The sequence below is a fragment of the Citrus sinensis genome, chromosome 3 (genome assembly GCF_022201045.2).
Source record: "Citrus sinensis cultivar Valencia sweet orange chromosome 3, DVS_A1.0, whole genome shotgun sequence".
Lineage (NCBI taxonomy): Eukaryota > Viridiplantae > Streptophyta > Magnoliopsida > Sapindales > Rutaceae > Citrus > Citrus sinensis.
The window spans coordinates 24,177,615-24,203,581 of NC_068558.1; the positions used below are offsets into that span (position 1 = coordinate 24,177,615).

At 31.8% G+C, this 25,967-nt stretch overlaps 1 protein-coding gene across 1 annotated transcript in view; it reads right to left on the reverse strand.

Annotated features, from left to right (window-relative positions):
* Window positions 1–8,682: 8,682 nt before the first annotated feature.
* The window catches only part of LOC127901478 (kunitz trypsin inhibitor 5-like), a 41,046-nt gene continuing 23,761 nt past the window's right edge, over window positions 8,683–25,967 (reverse strand). Inside the window, exon 2 of the mRNA XM_052438881.1 lies at window positions 8,683–8,936. Coding sequence (XP_052294841.1) covers window positions 8,842–8,936 — 95 coding nt within the window. The 3' untranslated portion in view covers window positions 8,683–8,841. The remainder of the gene's footprint in view (window positions 8,937–25,967) is intronic.

Sequence of the window (25,967 nt, forward strand, 5' to 3'; positions counted from 1 at the left end):
GGTAAAATTATCTTTTCACTTAGATTCTATTGAATATTATAATAGAGTTAACATTTTGGTGGACGGTAATACAATTTACAAACTTAGGTGAAAAATCAAATAAATTCAAATTTTTGCAATATTATTTATAGCAAGGTAAACTTAGTATATACAATAAATAATGTCCTTTATTTATTTATGTTTAGGCCCATTTTTTAACCCAAATGGACTACAACATTAATGAATTTGTCTTCAAAAAGGATTGGAGTAGGGATGTGAATTGATCCATCCAAGTTGGATATCCATATATCCAATCCAATTGGGTTAGATAATATCTATCTGATGCATTTTGGATAAGAATATGATTTATTTTTTTAAAATATCTAATTGGATATTGGATGGATATGAATATTAGATGGGAATCCACTTATCTATTGGGCTAAAAAAGACTATTTTATAAAATTAAAATGAAGTGCAGAATTATATTTTGCATAATATTCATTTATACGAATGTCATATCCCTTTTATATTTTTAATTTAACAAATCCTAGATTATCTCTTTTTACTTCACACGTCGGCTACTAGTTGCTCACGAGCCATTGATCACACCGGTTGTTGCTTGTTCACGGGACATTGATATTAGTTTATTCCCGACTTTGCTATCTCCTCTTCAGCATTACAGCTTCTTCTTTTCTTATTTAACACATCTTTCTTTTTATCTTTCTCTCGGTGCATTAATAACTGCATGTGTTAGCTTTTATTTTATGTCTGTGTTTTGATATCAATTAATGGTCCAAATGTTGCGTGAACTGTGGAAGTTTTCTTCTTTGCTTGAGTTAAATGAAAATTTGAAATATACTGATAATTTGGTGTTCGCATGTTAATTTATGGATAATTCGACATAATTCACATGTAGAAATTACTTTTGAAATTCGTGGGCTAAATAAATTTTTATGGACTAAAAATTCATTTCAAACACCTGCCATTTCTTGTAAACTAATACTTACTAGGTAAAAATGGTTATTGTTTCAATTCCTTTTATTTGTGATTGTATAATTTGATGAATAGTGGATTTGAAATATTCCGTAAACAACACTTTGGTCAATATTTGTGAGTGCAAGATTTGATGTCCCATGCCAACACATGTAGTAGAATTTAGTATGGGTGGTCAATTTTTAATCCCATATCGTAGTAAACTTCATCCTACACATTAGAGAACTTAGTGTGTACTCACAATTAGATATGAGCTCAAATAAAAGGTATCAAACTCATTTGAGTTCCACATTTTATTTAAGTTTGATAACAATTGTTTACATTCTATTTCAAAACCACTTTTATTTTTTTTAACCAAAAGAGAAAAATGGAATTCCCAAAGATAAGCTGACTAATAACAGAGAAGAAATAAATCGCGAAGTGACTAATAATGATGATGAATAGGAGACATAGCACATGTTTTGAATAGTGCTTATTTTTTCTTCTTTTTTTTTTCTGCATGCTTGATGCTCATTATGATGCTATCATGGTCATACATAATGCACACTATTTACTTATTTAATGCTTTAATTGTATTAATTTGTAGATTTATGATGATGATCTAATTCAAGATCGAAAGCTTAATTGTAAGTCATTACAAACAAGCCTTATTAGAAGAATAATTTTTTTTGTTTTTGAGTTTGAAATTAATTTATAATTTCAAATGATAGTTTCTTTTTTGTGAATTTGTAGTTATGATATTTGTTATTTGGATGTTTTTTATTTCTAATTTAGTATAAAAATCTGATATTGATTTAACTATTTTATATTGTTATTTTTTATTTCATATTTTTTTGCTTTCTTTTCATATGATAAAAATTAAATATCTGTGGATATTCGTGTCCACATCCATATCAAATTTTAAAAATTAGATATAAATATGGACATATTCATCATAGCTAATTATGAATTTACATTTGGATGGATACTTGCCATCGATAGATTAGAGTAGCTTGATCAAATGGCGCTCGACGAACTGGATATTGGTAGGATGGTGTGTGTATATGCACTACTAGAAAAATGGTCTTTACTGACTTTAGAATAGTGTCAGAAATTACTTTCACTGACACTTGTTAATTGTGTCAGTAATCTGGGAGTCAGAAAAATAGTAACATTTGTAATTGGTGTTAGTGATTACTGTTACTATAGTATTACCAGATTTATGACACTATGGTATTAGTAATTACTGATAATGATCACTTGTTAAAAGTTACTTTCACCATAGTATCACAAAATATTATGACACTATAGTAATAGTATTTACTAACAATTATTACATGTCAATAGTTTGTTTTACACTGGGATATGACATGATAGAATAAACGGATACTAATACTTTAGTGTCAGCAATTTGTAATACTATAGCATCACTAATATTATGATGCTGAGTCATTTTTTAGCGTTAATGGCTTCGATTAAATGGTGCTGAAATTATTGTTGTTACTCGATTATTTTCATTATTCTTTTAGTTTTGCCAATCAAATAATGGTATTCAAAGAAAATCTATTCAAATTAAACTAAAGTACAAATTTGAATAATTAAATATAAGTATATAATATTCCTACCAACATTTAAATATGTATCAAATAAAATAGTAATACAAATATCCAAAATATTGTTTGAAAACATGTCAAATATTTACATGAACACATAATGACAGTTTACAGGAAACAATCAGTACATCTACTCTTTGATCCTTGCCTTTCCCTTCACCTTTGCCACCTATAATTGCAGTATATAGAATCAATTAGCTACTATGCTACAAAAATCAATTCTTTGATATTTACAAGCAAAAATATAATTTACCTCATTATTATATGCTACAAGTAACTTTGCAACATACATCGCCCACTGATCACGAAGTTGCGAAAGATCGTCCATAATGTACTCATTACAGCCCTTGAACTTCAAAAATAAAACAACAAAATATATTCATATATTATAGAATCTGTCCTAAAATAGAAGAACACAATAAAAACATATATTTTTAAGTTTGCCAGGATTAACATCAAAACTGAAGAACATGCAAATAAATTGTATTACCATAGCAAACAACGGTTACCAAAGCTGTCTAAGAAGCTGATAATTTATAATATATTATTTGCTTTACTCAATATTACTTCTAACACTCAGCACTGGGATTTATATGCTTTATATCTGTACATGCAGCAGCTCCAATCATTGCTCAATAATACTTTAACACTGAACACTGAGATTTATATGCATTCTATTTGTACATGCAACAACTCCAGTCATTTTGGTTTACACTAAAGTGCCTTAAATACATAGTAGAACACAGTAAAAATTGGCATTAATTTTTCCAAACATGTTGAATGCATTCAGTAAAATGTATATAGCGTTATAGCTTTTACCTATAATAAATATGGCAAATGAAGTGTATGTGATTATCCTAAACATACACAACACTTCCTCTAATCCCTAGCACAAGATATGATTATATTGCTAGTTTCAAGCATAAAGCAGCAAACGGTTCACCCATTAACCATCTTCACAATTCACTTAAGAAAATCCATTTCACAATGCATTCTTCGAACAAATATTAAACAAGTTTTGGAGAAACTCACATTGTTTTCAAGAATGCACAAATCCCGAACAATATCCTGGATGTACTTCATCACATTGTAACCACATTCAAAGGTTCCAGCTTGTTTCGGACACTAAAAAAAAATAAATAAACTTAGTTTCAAATATACTAATGAAGTAACAATGGAAATCATAACTTTGTTTCATTAATACCTTCACAGAGACCCACTGCACAGCCTTCTTTTTATTACTCTTCACTTGATGCATTGTTATCCCACTATAAATAATAAATAACAGATGCAACAAATTAATCTACAACATAAAAAATTAATAAAGAATTAAGTAAACTAATTAAACTTACTCATTCACCATTTGCTTCAACTCATCATCAGGATTATCACCTAATGGATCAAGATAATAAATTTTTCGCCTCACCATATCAATTGCTACTAGCACCCAGTGGCCACTAAACAAACAAGTAAAAAAAAAAAAATAGATTACAAGATAAATTTAAATAATTTATGTTAAAAAATAAAATAGACAAAAAATAAATAAGCTATACCCTGGGTTATATGGGAAGACAATTATTTAGGCTATTTGAATCTTGTCCAAAAGGTCTGAAATATAGGAACACCTATTTGGGTAGCTTGCTTGACTTGGGTGTAACTTAGCTATGCATCCAAATTGAATTGGAATAACACCACTACCAATATCCATCTCTTCATACAAGTGTCTATTAAAAAAAAAAAACTTTCATGGCATGAATATAAGAAATAAATAAATGACAGTTTGCAAAATTAGAAAACATAGTAAAAACATAAATCAAGTTTTTTATTTCTTACTTGATCCATATCTCCAAAACAGAATTTGAGAGCTCTGTAAACTCAATGACTTCATTGCAAATCTGCTTGTCCAATCTGCTCTCCCAGTAGACACCAAAAGTCTTCTAATCATGGGCAATCATAATTGTCCGTGGCAGGGAGCTCTCAATCATCAAAGAAAAGATGTTCATTTGTGAACTTTTGTTCTCTTTTCTTGCTTTCACAGCTCCACGGGTATTCTTTCTCAGAACCAGTTTCCTTGCTGTCACTGGTTTTACAACAACGGGTTCCTTTGTTGTTCGTTTCTGTTCATATAGATATACCACGGCATTTGTAGGAGACCTTTGACCATCCACTTTTCTCTTTGAAGGAGTTAATCTTGGAGATCTTCTTGGGGTGATTTTTGAAGTGGCTTCACAAACTACTGGGGGTGGATTTTGTGCAGGGGATGGCAGGGGAGGTGTGTTGATGTTTTTGTCAGGTTTTGGACAAACAGTGGGGTCATTGGTCACTGACTTTGGACTAACTTTGGTCACCGACTTGGGGGTAGCTTTGGGGTTGTTGTTGGCATTTTACAGAGGTAGGTTTCCGGTCCACCTCACCATGCCAATTCCAAACTAAATAATTTTCTAGAAAATCTTTTTTAAATAGATATAGCCTCACTTGTTGAGGACTCAAAAACTCCATATTACAACAAGTAGTACAAGGACATCTAATTGACATTCTATTTTCAGAATTAAGAATGGCAAACTCCAAGAAATCATCAACCCCATCACTATACTCATCAGACAATCTATCACAGAATATCCAAGTTTTGTCCAGAACTTGTATTGTTACCTGTTCATTTGTTAGATGTTGTTAGTTTAATAAGTTTACTTAAATTGCACAAATAACTCCAAACTTTAGGTTTAAATTAAAAAATACAAATTGCAAAATAAATCTAAATTCTATTTGTTTAGAGTCACTTAAATATATGTACGCATTTAGCAACCCAACAGAGCATATATGTAAGCATTCAGCAACCCAACAGAGTATATATCTAAGTATTCAGCAACCCAACAGAGCATACATGTACACATTCAACAAGCCAACAGAGCATACATGTACACATTCACCAAGCCAGCAAATCTAACTTACATGTACACATTCAGCAAGCCAACAAAACATGCCACATCCACATTTTTCAAAATTTCTTTTTCATATTAGAACAAACGAAAGTATATATTAGAATAAAAAAATTTATTCCAGAACAGTCTATGCAACAAAAACGAAAGTAAAACTATGCATGTCAATATTTAAAACATCTCAGTACAAGTAAAACTCAGAACACAACGATAATATAAATTGAAAATAAGTGAGTGATTTAAAAGAATTACCAAATGAAGACAGCTGTTACACCGTAAACTTTTGTGATTCTTCAAAAGCGACAGATTGTTAATTACTATGTCAGATAGCTGTACAAGGGAAATCACATAAAAAAAGATTAAGGACAATACTTGTTGCTGTTGAAGGGTTTGCATGTGAGATATTGCATTTATACTAAGTCTAGCAAGTGCATTACAGGGAAAGGATTGATGAATTGACCCTTTGTTAATATGTATCTTTATCAAGTGCTAATTAAATGGAACAAGTTAGGCCCAAAATTAAAAGCATCATGCAAAATTTAAAATGCAATTTCGAGAAATGGGGAAAATGAGAAAAACCCAAATCTACATTGACATTGTATCCATCAATTCCAGTTAAAGTGTACATGAAATTCAAAGTCCAGTGACAAGGCAACTAAAGAAAGAGACGAAAGAAAACTGATTTGAATCAGGCACTTATAAAACTACTCTTAGTTAAAGACTCTAGTACAATAATTCAACTTCAGTTACCTTTACCTCTCTGTTAGGTTTTCCCAAGTCCCAAATTATAAACAATCAAGATTACAAAAAAAAAACTAAGAATTTTAAAACTCATTCTACAGTTAAACCGCAACAAAACAACATGCATGAGGAAAATAGGCATTGTAAATTGGAAACATAAGAATTAAAAATAAATAAAAATGAATAAATGGCACCTTCAGAAACGAATTTATCGCAGTGAAGAGAGAGAGACAGAGAGAACCGAATCGTGATAGAAATGAATTCCTCTGCTTCGAGCTTGGTTGGGATCGACATGAAGTTTGATTACAGTGAGGGATATGATTTTAGGGTTTGGTTTACTTAGCTTTGACAGAGAAGGAGAACCGAGTGGTGAAAGACTGATGAGTGAATGACTTAGAAAAAAATTAGCTTCGATTTTGGTCTTAGGCTTGTATAAAACGATGCGTTTTACTTATCTTTATTTTTCCTAAGTGAAACGATACCGTTTTTAACTGAAAATATATTATTTACTAATAAATTTTCAGCCAAAACCCGCTAAAATTTTCAGTGAGCCGCGCTCAATACATTTCAAGTGCTTCATATTAAAATTATAATATTTTACTAATTCAGTTGCATAACTAACAAAAAGTCAGAACGGTTTCAATTTTAAACTTAAATGCTTTGGGTTTGGAAAGTCCTGGGTTCGAAAATCAGTTTGGAACGAAATTTATATTTTATTTTCTTTTACTGATACCTTAGTGTCACCAAGAAAAAGACCAATGGTCTTTTTCTTAAACTTAAATGTTCCGATGTTCGAGGTCCCAGGTTCGAATTTCATCTGTTACATGATTAGAATTATTTTATTTTTATTACTAATACTTTAGTGTCAGCGATTTCTGATGTCACAATTACAGACACCATAGTATCATTAATTTGTGATACATATGTGTTAAACACTGAAAATGGCCCATATGTATACAAATACTGATACTTTGTAATAAAGTGTCACAAACCAAGTGTCAGTAAAGACCATTTTTCTAGTAGTGATGTGTGTGTGTGTGTGTATGTGTGTGTGTACGCGAGCGTATGTATGTATATGAGAATTGACAATCAGCAAGAAAAGGCTTTATTATATGCTTAACAAAAGTGATAGGCGTGTTTGATATCTCGAAAACAACATCACCATCCATTAATAACACTCCTCTTACATTTTTTAACGCCGTCTTTTAAAGGAGGCAAAATGGGTTGATGGGTTGAATTTGTGTCAAATCCTAAATAACTTGTTGTTAAGTTTTGGAATTTAAATTCAATCTATTTATTAAACGAATAATAATATAAATTATTTTTTGATTTGATTCCTTTATCTTTAAGTAACAAATGAATCGAATCGAATTTTGATTGGTTTAGTTTATTCATCTATAATCATACTTTTATTTTTGTCTTTTCATCAGTTAATTACAAAACTAGTGTTACCGCTTAATGATTTTTGTATTAAATTTAAAATTATAAATTTGACTAAGAATCTTAATTAACAAATATTAATTTTTGAATATGAGTTCCTTAGGAAGCAAAGAATCAAAATTTTATTTCAAAATAAAATGCTAAACTCCGAAATAATCCACTCTTCTATGTCAATCGTCCTTGGTGCCCGGGATTTTTCTCAAGGACTAGCTGAGTTTTTGACATAATATTTCTTATTTTACCATTTACTCTCTGAATATGATATAATAATAAATAATCTCTCACCATCAATGAGTATTTGCAGATAAAGAAGATAGATCAAATGGAACACATGAAATACATTTGGTGCAAAATTGTGGGCTCTAATCAGGAAAATGACGAACCAAAATACCAACACGAAGAAAAGTTTTTATTGTTCGTAAACATGCAACATCAATGCAACTTTTATTATTACGACTTTATTCATTTATTAAAGCATGCGTGTAACTTTAAAACGAAACAAACTTTAATTCAACTTAATTAATTTATATTAATTTCAATTTATATGATTTACTTAATTTACAATAAATTTGAAAAAAGTGTATTGAAAAATAAAATAAAGTAATGTTATTTAATAATGGTGTCTAATGGTTATTATTTATTATAAAAATAATACGAAAATAAATAATATATATGTTTATTTTAGTAAAGAGAAAATTAACAGTCTCTTTTTTTATAGAAAAATTTATCGTTATATCATCTGTGTATGGATTATCCATTACAGTCCCATGGTTGGCTTCTTTAATTCTACATATTTTATTTTATGCTATAATCGAGTCAAGTTCATAGATTCTTATGGCTCCCGTCAAATCAAAATCCTGCATTACAAGAAATTAATGCATAATTTTTTCTTACTGGAATTGAACTATCACAATGATTTAATCTCCTTCGTAATTTAAAATGAAAATGTTGACACCAATCAAGAAAATGATGAACCAAAATACCCACATGAAGAAAAAAAATATTTATTATTCATTGACATGCAACATTGATGCAACTTCTATTATTACAACTTAGTTTATTCATTTATTAAAGCATGCGTACAGCCTTAAAAGAAAAAAAAAAAAAAAAAACTTTATTTTTAACTGGAAGCATTTGCGGAGCTCTCAGCAGCTCGATCTTCAAACCTTTTTAAACACAACTTTGAACGGAACATCACTCAAAGCCAGACGCCGCACCCCACCATTAATAAAAATGCCAACATCTCTGCACAAACCTCTGCAGAAATTACAAACCGAAGGACAGTAGACAAGCTTGTAATCACCAAAAAACTTCTCAATCTTAAACCAATTTCTCATGGTTCTGGGGCCGGGATTGCCTTCAACTCCCCCAGTTGTCAAAAGCCACTGTCCTAATACCGCATCAAAATTGTCAAGCTTCCACACTGTGGACTGCGCACAACTTGTTGCAGCGTCAAATTTGATATTTAAGTCGGTGGACTCACGAACAACGCCTTTTTTAGGGTTAACGGGCGAAAATGTTACCGGCAAACCATTTTTAAATGAGTGCTGCTCTTGAACAACATCTAGGGGACATTTTTTATTGTTGCTTCTGCCAGCAAGTGAAGCCCGCCGCCTCGGCCCTTTGTAACGGGCAAGATATAGTACTTACTGCCAGCTCGGAGCTGCTTACCGGCGATGTCCAGCACCGGATCAGGTGAAGCATTGCCGTTGACAGGCAATGGCGTTGCAATGAAGGCAAAGAGAAGGATCAGCGAGGGTAAGACTAGTGTACTTCTCATTGTTATATCGTTATATTTTTTGTTCTTATCTTTTGTTGTTGCGTGTAAATAACCTTTATGAGGCCAAATTTATAGAGTTAGGCTAGTATAGTTAATTGACGGACAGCAAGTTGGTTTGATTCGCCTAATGTCCGATTCCAGAAGCCAATGGTCGCCCATAAGACGAGCGGATTATCACATTCTGCTTTGTGTACTGTAATTGTTATTATTATTTTTTTCCACCTAAAAAGCCTGATAAGAAGATTTAATACAAATTCAACAATAGAAAGCGTAGTCTAGTAAGAAAGTCAAAGATTTAATTTAGAGTTAGAAGTCAATACCCTTATCTTTTCTCGTACACTAAATTTAACGGAATTTAGATCTGATTCCCGTGTCTTTGTTGATGGTTTCGTCATTTTGTTTTGCCTGGTATATATGTTTATTCTTAAAAGCACAAGTTTTTTAGCTGAAGTTGACCTGGTCAAGAGACGAGTTTATTGAAAAATTAAAGTAGCAAAGAAATGACAAAGCATATGTCTAGCGAGGCACAACGTGAGCCCTGTCCTTTAATTTAAAATTTGCACCAAGAATTTGAAAACAAAAAATGATGTAAAAAGACATACAAGCGATGATCAAAACATGTTACCAGCAGATCTATTGGCTATGTTCATATGGAGATATCTACTAGTATTATATTATGTGAAATTAACAGCCGTAGACAGATTTTGTATAAAAAATATTACAAGATTTTGTATTTGTTTAACTTTTCACACTAAGTTTTCAGAATAAAATAATAGTTTAAATTTTAAAAAATTTGTTATTACCAATATTCAATTAAATACATTTAAAACTCTAATGTTTTCCTTAAATAAGAAAAAATATATATATAGTTTGTCTTCTCAGTTTATCTTCATAAATTTACACAATCTATCCTAATTGGTGGACACCCAATCAATTTAGCCAATTCATTTTCTTAATTAAAAAAAGCTAAATTAAATTTAATTATTTATGGTGCAAAGTCAAAAATACCATTGAATTCAAGGGTAGAATTGCCATTTTACTTAAATTCTGTTAAGTATTCTAAGGGTGTGAACGTTTTGCTGGATGATTGATATAAATTACAAGCTTAGGGTCGAAAATCAAATAAATTCAAACTTTTGCAATATTGTTTTATAACATGTAAACTTAGGGTACGTTGCTTATAATTTTTCAAAATTTTAAGTGCTTAAGACTACAGTATATATCCTTAATAGGGTTCGAACTAAAGCGACTACAAAATCCACTTAAGAGTTTTAGAGGGGCAAAAAGCCTAGTCTAAAACACTTGCTCGTTGGGGATCTCTAGCTCTTATAGGCCTAATGAGAAAAAACTGGAAATAAGAACAGTGAGTTGTTATTTTATTAGATACTCTAAAAGATCCACGAGATACAAGTTTTATGATTCCATGACTAAGTCGATTTTTGAGTTGGAAAATGCTCAGTTCTTCGAGGATGTCGAGTTTGCGGGTGTGATATGGCTAGAGACTTTGTCTTTGAAGAGGGATATTCCCATGAGCCTACTCTATTAACGAGATCCACTAGAGAAAGGAAAAGTGCAATGCTAGATGACTACATTATTTTTCTCCAAGAGCATGAGGTAAACATTGGAGTGATGGAAGATTATTCGATCATTTTCTGTCAAGCCATAGAAAGTTCTAACTCTCATAGGTGGATTGATGGCGTGAATGAGTAGATGAAGTCTGTGAAGGACAATGATGTATGAGATCTTGTCCCATTACCAGAAGGTGTGAATCCTATTGGTTGTAGATACATATTTAAGACCAAGAGGGATTCGAAAGATAATGTAGAGCAGTACAAGGCGTGTCTTGTCAGAAATGACTTTATACAGAAAGAAGGCATCAACTATAAAGAAACTTTCTCTCTTGTTTCCACAAAAGACTCTTCCAGCATTATAATGGCATTGGTGGTACATTTCAATCTTTAGTTACATTAAGTAGATGTGAAGACAGTGTTTCTCAATGGTGACATTGATGAGAGTATCTATGTGGTGCAACAAAAACTGTGTTAAGAAACCCAAAGAATATGGTTTGTGAACTTAAGAAATTCATTTATGGACTCAAGCAAGCATCTCGACAATGATATTTCAAGTATTATCAAGTAATCATCTCATTTGATTTTGAGATGAATTTGGTTGATGATTACATATACCATAAGTTCTATATGAGCAAGTATATTTTTTTCGTTTTATACATCAGTGAAATTTTTCTTGCCAACAATAATATAGGCTTATTACATGACACCAAGAGATTTCTAACTAAGAATTTTGAGATAAAAAATCTTAGTAAGCCTTTTTTGTATTAAGCATACAGACACACCGGGATCGCTCTTGAGGTATTCTTTGATTATCGCAAAAGAGTTATATCAAAACGATTCTCAAGAGATATGGCATGCAAGATTACAAAGCAAGTGATACCCATATGGCTAAGGGATATAGGTTTAGTCTCAATCAGTTCTCTGAGAATGATTTTGAGGTGAAATAAATGCAGAAGATTCCTTATGCATCAACAATAAGAAGTCTAATACCTGCTTAAGTTTGTACGGGATCGAATATTGTGTATGTTACCGAGATGTTTGGCAGGTACCTAAGTAATCTAAGAGCAGACTATTGAAAAGCGGCCAAACAAGTCTTGCGATACTTACAGAGAATAAAAGGCTACATGCTCATTTATCAGAGGCCAGATTAAATTGAGATCGTCGGGTATATTGACTCCAATTTTGCTAGATGCTAGGATAGTATAAAGTACAAATTGGGCTACATTTATCTACTAGTTGCGATTGTTGTCTGTTGGAAGAATGTTAAATGTTGAGTGTTAGAAAATGCATATTTATAAAGGAGAAAACCGTCATTTTACATTTTAAGTCTTACTAACAACCCTTACTTTTATATATTTAACCTTCTTGTGATTTAATTACATGTGTTTTATTTTAATTAAGTATTTTATGTATTTTAAGGGCATTATAGTCATTTCATAATAAAGGAGAGATCAGACGGCAAAACGAACATCACTTTTGAACTCAGAACGGTCGAAAACCTTAGGAGGAGCATAAAAGGAAAAATGGCACTATTCACATGTACGGTACTATCTCGCGTACGGTGCATGCATCACACAGGATTATTTTCAACCAAACCGCGTTACTGTTCATCCGGGTCAAACCGCGTTACTGTTCAAAGTCGGGTCAAACCGTGTTACTGTTCATCCGCGTGGTCAAACCGTGGACTGTTGACTGATGACGTGGCGCAATCCTGAGCGTCCAAACTGTTTTTAATCCGATGGTCATGATTTACTCCATGTATCTATAAAAAGGGGGCCTCCCCCCCCTAATTTGATATCTCGGAATCCATTTTTGGGATCCATTTTCTGTAATTCCTTCTCCATCTTGTATTTTCTTCGTATTTTAATAAATTTCCATTTTGCCCCTAGTTCAATTATGAGTGGCTAATTTTCTTTCAAGCTTGGGTTGAAGGTGAAGTCTCAACATGTGTCATGGGCTTAATTTGGTAAATTTATTTTCTCTTCCCCTCTAATTTTTGTGGATGTTTTGACTTCTCGTCGACAAATAATAATAGTCTTGTCTAGATACCGCCTTGGTTACACCGGCTCTCTAGTATAAGGTTATTATTATTTGGCACGATAAGCCCTTAGCACCATATTGATTAGAGCGTGGTTCATGAGGTGTGGATTCCCCCCTCATGATTTAATTGGCATTAATAAGGAATATTTAGCCCATGATGCATGTTGATACGGATCCAGATACCCAAGTACGTCATTTCAATAGAATTCTCTTCAATTTATTCTCACCATTTCAATACCAATTTTAGAATTTATTCTCTCCATTTTAATTTAAGTTTTAGCATATTCCAATCATTTCCACCACAAATCCAATCACCCATTCACAAAATTAATTCTACACAATTAAAATCCACCTCCTCGTGGGATCGACACTCGTCACCATTAATCTATACTACAACAGATTCGTGCGCTTGCGAGTACATTAAAATTTGCACAACATTAAACAGTCTCTTACAGCCTCTTCTACGATGGCACTAGAGCTCATAACATGTTATGAAGTATCCAATCACAGAATATGGCTGTGAAATTTTGTCGTGGGACTATGAATAGTAGATGGTATTGATAGATCACTCAAGTTATCTTGTGGCAATAAGTCAATAATGCCTTATTCGAATAACAACAGGAGCTCGATGAAGTCAAAGTATATAGACATCAAGTTCCTAGTTGTTAAACAAATAATTCATAATGGACAATTGTGTATAGAGCACGTGAGCACAAACTCCATGATTGCAGATCCACTTACTAAGGTATTGCCACCCAAGATGCTTTATGAATTATGAGCACACTACTCGTATAGGTGTCATGTCATTAAATGATATTTACTTTAATTGGAGATTGTGATTTTAAATGCTCATACAATATAGACATTTTTTCAGTTATTTTAGTTTATGGATATTTCAGGTTATTTTCTATAGAAATTAAGTTTTGGTTTATTTACACTCTAATTTTAATATGCTTTCATCTCGTTGAGATTTAAGTTGACCAGTTGAAAATAGGGCATGTTAAGATCACATTACATGAAATTTCTATGCTACACACCCATATTATAATCCATGTCTTTTAGTTATATTGGTATAGTGACCATTGATGGATCGAGTTATAATAGTTATAAAAAAGGCCGTCTTTGATCCTATGTTGGTATAATTGATAGACCTGATTGGTTGTTGATACATTTTGATTATGATAGTAACGTTGAACTCATATAGTTATATTTACAAAGCATAATTATAAGGTTACATATATAGCCCAAATGGGAGATTGTTGAATTTTTTAATCTAGCATTGTTGGATCCTTAATCTAATGTTGGGCTTATATGTGAATAATTATGTATTGCGAACTATCATATATGGTTAAACCCAATTAAAAGTGATATATTAAAGTTTACAGTAATATAGGTTTTAATGTATTTAATAAGGTGTGGACCTTTAATTTGTAGAGACTTAAAGATAATTTCTATTTTTATGACTGGTCGAAATAGGAATACCAAAAGACAATAAAAAAAGTTATTTATATAAGTGGTCATGGTCCACAGGTCACATGTATCATTCTATTCTTTCTGACATCCTATCATCAGAGAGAGAGAGCATAGAGAAAATTAAAGGATTCTTTAGGAGAACGTGTTGATCTGGAAGGCAAACCACAACTCTAGAGAGTAATTAAACATTATGGATTTAGGTTTGCTTTTCTTATTTTGTTATTGATTTTTAATGATATAAAATGAATGATCCTGAATTATAGGTGATAGTTTTCACCAAAAGATTTCTTGTTCTAACATTTTTTTTTTAAAAAAAAAAGCCTTGAGGAGTTGAAGAAAAATTAATAAAAGAAAAGTAAAAATAGAAATAAAAAGGAAGGAGTACTAGCCATAATGATTTTATAAAGAATCTGAAAACCTATATAATTATAATATAATCCAAAGGTTTATTGAGCATAATTAAAAAGTTTGAGCTCAATAGCAAGTCATGTTCAATGAATAAGGATGTTTGTATACTAATTCAAACTTCCAACCAAAAACAAAAAGTTATAATAATATTTATCTTTATGATCGTACGGTCATCAGCAGTGCTCTATCATGAAGCAGTTCCAATATAACATGATTCTAATTAAAAAAAAATTTCTTCCACCGTTACCTATCTAATAATTTCCACACTAATTTGAATTTTGACCAATATAATTTCATAAATTCCCGCCAAACTAAAAATCTATCATTTTAAATTATTTAATATCAATTACAATTAAATATTTAATTTTGTATAACATATATTATTCATGGATGGACAATATTATGATAGACAATTGTCATATGAAAATAACAAATCTGTGACACATAATACATCATAAAATCCATGACATATATAAACTATCATCAGAAATTTTTTGACACAGGTTTTAGTGACGGACACATGACTGTCATCTAATAAGGTGTATAATGGTAAAAAAAGTAGTTTTTTTAATTTTTTTTTATTGTTTTGTGAACCTAGTTAGCTTTTTGTTTCCTAAAGAGCTCTTAGTTTAAAATGAATAAATTTTTGGAAAAAGAATAATTGTACTTCCCAAAGTTTAGAGAATGGTCACGAAAACTCCTAAGTTTTTAATAAAATACATCAAGATTGTATTTTGACCATAATTTTATTTGTCTCTATTAACCCGAAAGTTTATTATAATATTTTGTAATAAATAAAAGATATAATATTAAAATAAATGTAAAAATGCTTAATATTATTAGTCCACTAGACAAATTAAGTTACTTATATTATATTGGTATTTATTAAAAAAATTGAAGTCAATTTTTAATTATTGTACTTAAAACGTATTATGCTTTAAAAAAAGGGCATCAATGTCCATTTAATAAAAATTTACGATATCTATATGATAATTTTTCTAAACTTTGGGAGTATAGCATCAACAAAATTTTTAAGTATAAAAATTATTTTCACATAAAAAAACGTTTTCTTAGTTTATTATAAAACATCTTTATTGAAAACAATAAAATAGAAATTAAATTATAAAACATTTTTTTCATTCAAAGCAATCAAAATGCATTAATTTATTTCCTGGGATCAATGAAAACAAAAGTAAGATATCCAATGGTGGGTATCAAATTTCTGATTAAGATGGGGTTGAGCCAGTATGATTGCTGATGTTGATGCATAACTACTATATAAAATCATTGGCTAGTTCGTGTTTTGGGCCGGTGCGGTACAAGATTTGAGGAGCGTGAAAAAGACACTCGGCTCAGTAACTCTTGCGAAAACAAAAGGATCGAAAGCAGAGCGCGTGGTAGACACATTTGAATGACATTGAACTTATGTAGCAGTGAAAATGAGAAACATATTCGGTAGTGTAGCATGTAGGGTCCACGTGACATGAATCATTACTTAACAATTGAAGCCTACGACACGTGGCAGACATATACAGTGTGGAGAATTGGAGATACAGGTGTAAACTCTCAGAATGTTCCATCCATTTATAGTCACGTGATCTTCTCGTTATCTAATTTCAACGGTTGACGTCTGTGGTGTAGGATCCTCTCAGCATTTAGGTGGGGCCCAAAACTGTCAGGAATCCATACATTTTGCGAAGTTACAATAAATGTAACTTTTGCAGTAAAAATTTGTGACATAGCAGTGTTACAAGGGCTGGAAGTTATATTGTTGGTAACTTAGCAAGATCCTTCGATTATAATATTTAAGAAAATTATAGACTCTCTCATGAAATATTTATATTCAAATTCAAATAAACCATAATACTTAGCCTTTTAAATTTGAAAATACGACACTTATTGCTTTTTTTTTAATCATATGCTACATTTAAACGCTTAATCTAACAGAAAATTAGAAATTGATATATTAAATTAAATTTTAATTAAAAAATCTATATTACTTCTAACTAATTGAATTTATTTTACAAGTCGTAAATATCTATTAAATTGAAATATTCTTTGTATGTGCGATGTGACAATATTGTAGTTGATAAATGAAGCTAATTACTTAATTTTTTATTTAGAATTTCAGCATAACCATAAGCTATTGTATATTGGATTTTCTTATAAAATTTTCATTTTATTCCATTTTCACCACATCATGGATTATAAATTAATTTTACTTCTTATATAATACAATATATTCTTTGATTGATAATACATAAAAAAAGTTCCACCAAACCTTCAAGTACCATATTCCTAATTTATTTACATTTTTCAATTTTGAAGCCAAGAAAATATGAAAATATAAATTAGGTAAGTAACTCACCAAACCTTCTTATATAATACAATATATTATTATTATTTTTAAATAAGAACATTAAACATAATAGAACTTTAGGCGAGCGTTTTTTATAATAAGTCCATCTCTTCATATTTATATTTATAATGTTTATAATAGATTTTGAATTTTATTTAATAAGTTATTTTAATTCAAATGATTAAACAATTCTTGATTGATTTATGTAATTAACAAGAAAAAAAATCAATATAATGTACTAAAACTAACATTATAATATTATATATTATTGTTAAAGAAATACACATTTTTTGGACTTGTACAAGCCTAACCTTTGTTGGTCGGGCTGGACTTGGGTCGGCTTGAGTTTTTTTGCCATCCTTACCAAGACTTTTAGTCAAGTGGTGAGTTTTCCTTCAAATTCTAAAGATAGTTTTTTACTATAACCCTATCCCCAGGTAATGGGGTAGAGATCTCACCTTTTAATAGGCATTAGTTATTTATTTTATTAGCTGGAACTAAATCATGTCAGATAATGAAAATTTTATTGACATAATTCACATTTACAGGTGTTGATACCAATACAAAAGATCAAAAGTATCAACGAAAGTGGAATGTGAACAAGCCAGAGCAAAAGTACGTTGAAATAGTGACCGTGGACGATTTTGAATTTTGGTTCATGGGATTTTTGCGGTATGAAAAAGCTTACAGAAATCTTCAAAAGGCCATTTCTATGGCTAACGAAATGTAAATAATTAGGACCTATTTTGAAGACAACATGTTCAGCTAGTAAGCTTTGACTATCAGTTTTGTGTTAAATAAATATCGTACATCATATGCTTTAATTTGTATATATGAGTGAAGTTATGAAGGGTGTTATGGGCATTCCAAAGTGGAGCCCTGCGCTGGGTTTAGTGCTCTCGGGTTCAATTGGTACTTTTTTTTTCTTTTTTTTTTTTCCCATGTAAATGCTTAAAGCATTATTAAAGAAAAAGCGGAGAAAGAGTACAAAAATCAAAAGAATAAAAGTCAAGAGACGTGACAACAGGGTGGTCTCCACGCATCGTCATTGAAGAGGCGTACCACTGATAAAGGGTGATTAGTCCACCACTTAAATTTTAAGAATTTAAACCCATATACCTATATTAGCCAAATCCTCAAACATGAGATTATCTTCTCTATAGATGTGCGAAGAACGAAACATGTTCTTGATCATGTCTTAACAATTAAGTCATTTAATACGAAAAAGGCCATGATAAATTATAATTGTTATTGAGGAGATAAGCTAAGCTGCTGTCGACTCACTCAATTGGGACTTGCTTTACCACTTATTGTGTAACATCATCAATTGAACCACACCAGTTTTTCAGATTTTGCTTTCTTGATCTTTGCTTATACTTGATTCTGATCTCTTGCGATAGATTTATCATAGGTTGATTATTATAGTCCTTCTATCCAATAAGATGGAAAGATCAAAGAGAGGTTCATCAACTGGAACCAAACGAGAATGTATTCAATCTATATGAGTTAAGTGCAATTAGAGATCTGTCCGGATTTGGAATTGAAATTAGCTCCAATGTTTTCTTTGGAACAGATTGGGAGGTATCTTGATGGATGAACATTGAAAAATAAAAATACAGACCGAATGATTTTTAAATAATTTTGTCTGGCTAGCTCAATTTGAATTTTGGAGAGATAAATTAATTTGCAGTGAAAATGGGGCCAAACTTCTCTGAAAGGGCGAAAGGTAATTTGACCTTGGACCAAATATATTCAAAAGGGTGAGAGGGAAAAATATATTTAAGTTGATTGTTTGTTAAAGACAGACGGCGATATTTTTTTGAAGGCTTCACGATTAGGGATGTCAATTGTACCCGCAAACCTGCAAACTCGCCTAAACCCACCAGTCAAAATCCGCCCGTTGCGGGTAATTTTACCCGTTGCGGGCGGGTTTAGTATTATAAATTAAAATCCGCACATGGATGCGGGTGGATTTGGTATTAACCTTATATCCGGTGGATACCCGCATGGATATCCACCAAACCCGCAATATTTTTTTCAAATATTTTTAATTTAATTTTAATCTAAAAATGTATAAAGAAAATAATGTCATTAATTAAATTACCAAATAGCCAAAGGTTCAAAGTTGTGTATGTGTGTATGTGGCCTATATCCTATTCTAAAGTCATAATCTATAGAAAATTAAAGGCATTTTCCTTCGAATTAGTATTTGAAAATATTAATCTTAATTATTATTATAGGCATTGTGTTGGATGGGTGCTTATGGTGGTGAATGAAATGAATATCTTCTCTTGGAGCTTGTTTTAAATGATAATATGAAATGTAATTATTATTTTTAGATACTAGTTTGTGTTTTTTAAATGGATTTGTGTAATTTATACTTAAATTTGAAAATTTGTGTTGAATTGATGTGGAAATTTTAATTTTTCATTTACATTATTTAAATATAAAATTGAGTATGTTATATGGAATTTGAGGTTATTATTATAAATTTATATATTAAACATTTGTGATTTTAAATACGGAAACCCGCAAAAAATCCGCCGGATACCATTGCGGGTTTGGTAATTGTTAAAATCCGCTGCGGGTGGGTTTGGTAATTTAAATTTTGTGCGGGTTTGGGTTTGGTAATGGCAAACCCACTGCGGGCGGTGCCCATTGCCATCCCTATTCACGATGCTACTTCTCTACTTTTCTACTAGGAGTCAGTGCTATTTATATATTTATCATTGTCAACAACATGTGGCCCAAATGCTGGACTTCTTTTAATTTTTATTGAAAAAAATTATTTTTTACAGCATAAAAAGATTTAATATTCATTTAATCTCTATATTTTGACTTAAATATTTATTTAGTTCATATATTTTAAAAATACCTCAAAATACTCGTGCAGTTAAATATATTATATTTTTAATTTCTTACCCTTACTTTTCTTTCCTTTTATAATTATAAACTTTCACTGATATTCTTGAAATTGATTAATTTATCTATAAAAAAGTTAATTAGTAATTTAACCAATAAATATCAGTATGAAAGAACTAGTATTTTTTGTACCCATGCAACTTAAAAACAATGTTCAATATCCTTACAACAATCTTACTAGTAGTTATTTATAAAAATTTATTCACCAAATTAATCCTAAAAGAAAAATAATAATATAAATGTTTATGCAATTTTTATGTTACTTCTAAAATTAATTTGATAAATTACTATTTTTTATTAATATCCCCAAGAATATTTTTGCAAGAGTATTATTGTAAAAGAAAAGAAAAATTAAGGATAGAAATGTAATATAATTAACAACAGAAGTGTCTTGAGATTTTTTTCTAAAATATAGAGATCAAACAGGGACTTAACACAAAATATAATGATTACGTAGAGCATTTATCTCAGTGAAAGATTAATTACTCTCTCTTCCCCCATAGGAAAAATGATAAGAACACCATACAAGATAATCTTAATGGTTTTCTAGAATCTTTTTCTTTAAGAAACTATTAAGTTGCTATCATAATTTTTGATTGGTACAGCAAATGCCCATATGATAAAATATATAAAATTAGCGTGTAGATAATGTGATACAGTGAATGCCGGTTCATGTGTCGTCATAGCCCTACTTCTGACGGGATGGGCATGTCCCATTGGTTGTCTCTACTAATGCTTAGTAGTCGGCTAATAACTTAAAAAAAAGGTAAAATTGAATATATTCGTTCCGCTAAATTTAAGCTCGTTGAACTTGACCGAAGGACTTGAATGGATGAGTGGTACGCGGAGGACCTTATAAAAGGTTCCCAATTTTATTTAATAATAATCATAAAAATCCAAGAGGACCAAGACTGTGGAACTGCCAGGAAATTTTATCATGAAAAATCATAATAAGAATGTAACTTATTGAAAATATTTTATTCGGGCAATAGAGCTTAAAAATCCTCAAGCCTTTTCAATTTCTTAAAAAGCCTCGAGCGTTTGAGACGCCTCTCCCTGCTTCAACTCTTGTGAGTTCTCTTTAATTTTCTCTCTCTTTTTTTATTTATTTTATTTTTTAATTTTATTCCTATTTTATTTTTCTAGTTATGTTTGTCAATTAGTTGAATAATTATAGTAATCGATTTTAGAGATGATGCGATCGATTCCCTAGTGGGTCCTAATAACTTTTCCAGATAAATTTTAGCTCTTAATGGCATTAAACCATTGGGAGAGAAAGTGAATAAGTTGATAAATTTTCTATAAACTGTTTTTTTTAATTTTGAATATTCACTTCGTTAAAAAAAGTAATTTTTTAATATTCAAATGGCCACTATTTATTTTTCTTTAATTAAGGAGTTCCTAAAAGAGCCATAAATTAAGAATAGTGACAATTGTATATAGTATTGGTTGAATCTATTTTTCTTCATTAATGTGATAATATTATACAACTTAATAAATGATGACATGTCATATCTTTCATTAATTTTGGATTTAAACAATGTATCCCAGCAATGGGTACATGTAGCATGACTCCGCTTTATATCTGCAATTAAAATTCAGGACTGATTTACGGTGTCATAATTGAATTTAAGACATTGTAAAGATATGTTTATGACATCATAAGTTCGTCCAAGACTTTAATGCCAAATTAAAAAAAATTTGTATGTAGCATAACTCTTATTTATTTGTAACTATGATTTAGATCTCAGTGATATTGGTCAAAAATTTTAAAAAATATGCTACTTAGATTCTTGATTTTAATTTAATAGATAGGAATAGATAGAGTATAAATTAAATGAGAGGTAAGCTATTCAAGTAGGCATTAATTTGGATCGATTGCATGCAAAATAAAAATAATGAGGGTCTGCTTGTAATATTCCCATTATTTAATTTTACTAATTTATAAAATTATTGTAATAAGATGTGGATATCCAAATTTTATAAATTACACTCACTCTTTTATAGCACCGTAAAGTCGCAATACAACATGACAAAGGCCCTTGATACGCCAAAGGGCTCGTAGCCTATTGACAACCCATGCGCCCAATTGGGTTCGAGTTCCAACAATAGCCCAATTGGGTTTGAGTTCTAACAATAGCTAGGATTTGATTTCGCTCATAGTAGGGATTTGTTTGTCTCCCTGCATTTACAGTAGAATAGATCTTCTTCAGTATTAAGTGAGGGTTGGATTTTGAGCTATGCCATAATAGAATTACTAAGAGGAGTCCCAATCGATTTCTAATTGTAAAGAGCTCTGATTGTAATATATTAGTATATTAAAAAAAAGGGCCCTTGATTCAAAATAAATAATGATTCACCTTATCATCAATGCACAAGAAATGTACTAAGAGCAAAGGTTGGTAAATTCGCATGTAAATAATAACATGAATGAACACTTTATGTATGCAAATAATTATATCACATTGAAAAAAAACTGAGTGAATTTTTTGAACAAGTTAATTTGCAGAAAATGGGCACAAAAATTTTTGAAACAGTGAAATGGAAGTTGAGCTTGGGAGCAATAATTATTCAGAAAGGCGGGAGGAAAAATATTCTCAAGCAGATTTTTGGTTGACAGAAGGCAAAGAATTTTGAAGGCCTCACAATGACACTTATCAACATGTGACCCAATTGCTCGGCTTACTTTTTATTTCTACGGATAAAATTTACTTTGAGGGGTGCTACTGGCGCCCCTCTATGTCGCCGATAAAATTCCCTTTTGTTCATTTTTTATAATTTTACGCTTTGCATTAAAAGCAAAAACTTACTGATTAAATTTACCACCGATTATTTTACTTGGTTATTTTCTCTATTACAAATACTAGAAATCTACAAACATAAAAAAGAGGTTGATTGTAAAAGAGTAAGAATTAAAGATTGTGTTACAACCTTTGACCAGTCGAACCTTTGAGAAAATTGCCACGATTGACCAAACCTTGACCAGCTACTATGGCTTCATCGGCGGCTGGTGGTGATGATCAACCGCCACCAGCACCTCCCCAACTTGCTAGCGACCAGTTCTCTATCCGGCAACTCCCCATTTGATGATTTAGAAGAAGCGTCAACTTTTTCATATTTATCAGATTCAGGATGCTTCTTCTGAATAGATTTCTGAGCCATCAGCCATTGTTGCCTCTACAGTTGAATATTTTCAAGGGTTATTGACAGGTGGTATTAGTCAGTTTCAGCAGTCAAACTTTGATTTTACTCCGTCTTTGGTGCCTATCGGGGATGATGTGAATCTACGTAGAAAGCTAGATATGGATGAGGTTAGGTAGGTGGTTTTCTCTATTGATCTTGACAGTGCTCTGGGTCCTGATGGGTTATACAGTAAGTTTTATCAGTACTGTTGGGATATTATTAGCAATGATTTATTAGAGGCTGTCCTTAATTACTTCAGAGGTTCGGCTATGCCTAAGGGTTTTCAGAGTACAATATTGACTTTTTTTCCTAAGAAGTCGTCCCCAACATCTTGGATAGATTTTAGACCGATCAGTTTATGTAATATTAGTAACAAGGTTATGACCAAACTGCTTGCGTTGAGATTGGCCCCTCTGTTGCCTCGTCTTATTTCTCATTCTTAGAGTGGTTTTGTCCCCTAGTACAGTGATACATAATAATGTGTTTTTGGTTTAGGAGTTGGTCCATGATCTCAACCATCGTACTCGGGGAAATAATGTGGTGCTGAAGCTTGACATGGGAAAGGCTTGATCGGATGTCAAGGTCTTTCATTATTAAGATGTTGCGGTGTTTTGGGTTTTCAAAGTGGTGGGTTTCTTTGATTCGACGAGCCATCTTTGGTCCTTAGTTCTCAGTGTTGGTGAATGGAGTCAGTCATAGTTTTTCTAGTTTAAGGGAGGTCTCAGGCAGGGCGATCCTCTCTTCTCATGTTTATTCATCATTGCTACTGAGTTTCAATCTCGAGGTTTGGACCATATATACGCTCAATATCCTTCTATGCGATATTGTTCTGCCACACCTATCGTTGTCTCTTATTTAAACTTTGCAGATGATATTGTTATTTTTTAAAATGGGAATCGATCGAGTCTTTAGCGACAATTGATTAATCAAGCCAAAAGCAGTTTTTACATTAGAACTTCGGCTTTTGCTTCACGACAGGCTATTGTCCATTCAGTCACTGACTTTCAGTGGTGTCAGCTTCCATTCACTTATCTTAGGTGTTCGGTCCTTACAAGGCGTCTCAAGATTTCTCATTTTGATGATATGGTCCAAAAAATTAGGGATAAGATCTCGAGATGGGCCAATCGGTTGCTTTCTTTCAGTGGGAAGCTAGTGCTTGTTTGACATGCGTTGTCTTCTATGCCGTCATGTTCTTTGCCCACCTACAACTGTAGTAGAATACTTAGAAAGGTTCTTCAACCTATTCTTATAGGGTGATTCTGAGTCAAGACATTAGGTTCATTGGTGTAAACGAGTCAGGTTCAGGTTCGTCATTCCGCCTCTCCTCTTTAGAGATGACTATGTTCGGTTTGGTGGGTTGTTGAACCTCATATGCATTGGTTGGTCGGTTGTGGTGAGTTTTAGGTATGATTGCTGGCTAGACTCTTGCCCTTTGGCCTCCTAGAATCTTGCAGCGGCTTCTGGGGTGCTGGTTTCTTTTTATTGGTGAGGTACAACATGGGATCAAGGTAAGCTCTAAGATGTGTTACCCTCTTCGATCGTGGCACAAATTTTATTGGTTTCTTTCTCTAGTAAAAAACTTGATATAATTCGGTGGGCTTCCAGCCATGATGGCCTATTTCATTTGCGGACAGCGTGGGAGCTTGTGCATTGTTCTAGGCAAAGAGATGAGGTTTTTTTCGCGTATCTAGCAGCGACATATCCTTCTAGAGTTTTCTTTTTTCTCTGGCAGCTATTGCATGGTTTTTTGGCTACTGATAATGCCTTATGTTTGAGAGGAATTTGTATGGTCTCCTGGTGTATTTGTGATAGGGTTGAGACTTCTCCGCATTTGTTCCTTGATTGCCCACATGTTGGGCTAATACAGGTTCATTTTTGGCGAAATTTAGGTATGCGAGATGTGGTTTTTTAAACCCCGCATGCTTTGCTTTGTTATTGGAGACGGTGTGCATCAACTCGGAGTCATATTTGAGTCATTTTTCCTTACTTTATTTTGTGGCAAGTTTCGAAGGCTTGCAATGCTTTCAGGTTTGATAGGGTAGAGATCTCATCTCTTAATAGGCATTGATTTTTTTATTAGCTGGAATTAAATTTAATGGAAATTTTACTAGATAATTCACATTTACAAGTGTTGAGACCAATAAAGAAGATCAAAAATATCTACGAAAGTGAGAATGTGAACACGCCTGACCAAAACTACATTGGAGTAGTGACTGTGGAAGATTTTCAATTTTGGTTCATGGGGTTTTTGCGCTATGAAAAAGCTTGCATAAATCTTCAGAAGGCCATTTCGAAGTCAACGAAATTAAATGATTAGGATATATTTCGAAGACAATAAGCTCAGTTAGCAAGCTTTGACAATCATTTTAAAATAGCGTACTTCATATCATATGCTTTAGTTTTGTGTATATGAGTGAAGGTTATTATATATCATATATACCTCCTGCAAGTAAAGAAATTGCATTTTGGTTTCGCTACAATTGCAATTAACAATTTATTATTTATTTTTACATAAATGCGTAAAGCTTTATTAAAGAAAAACAGGAGAAA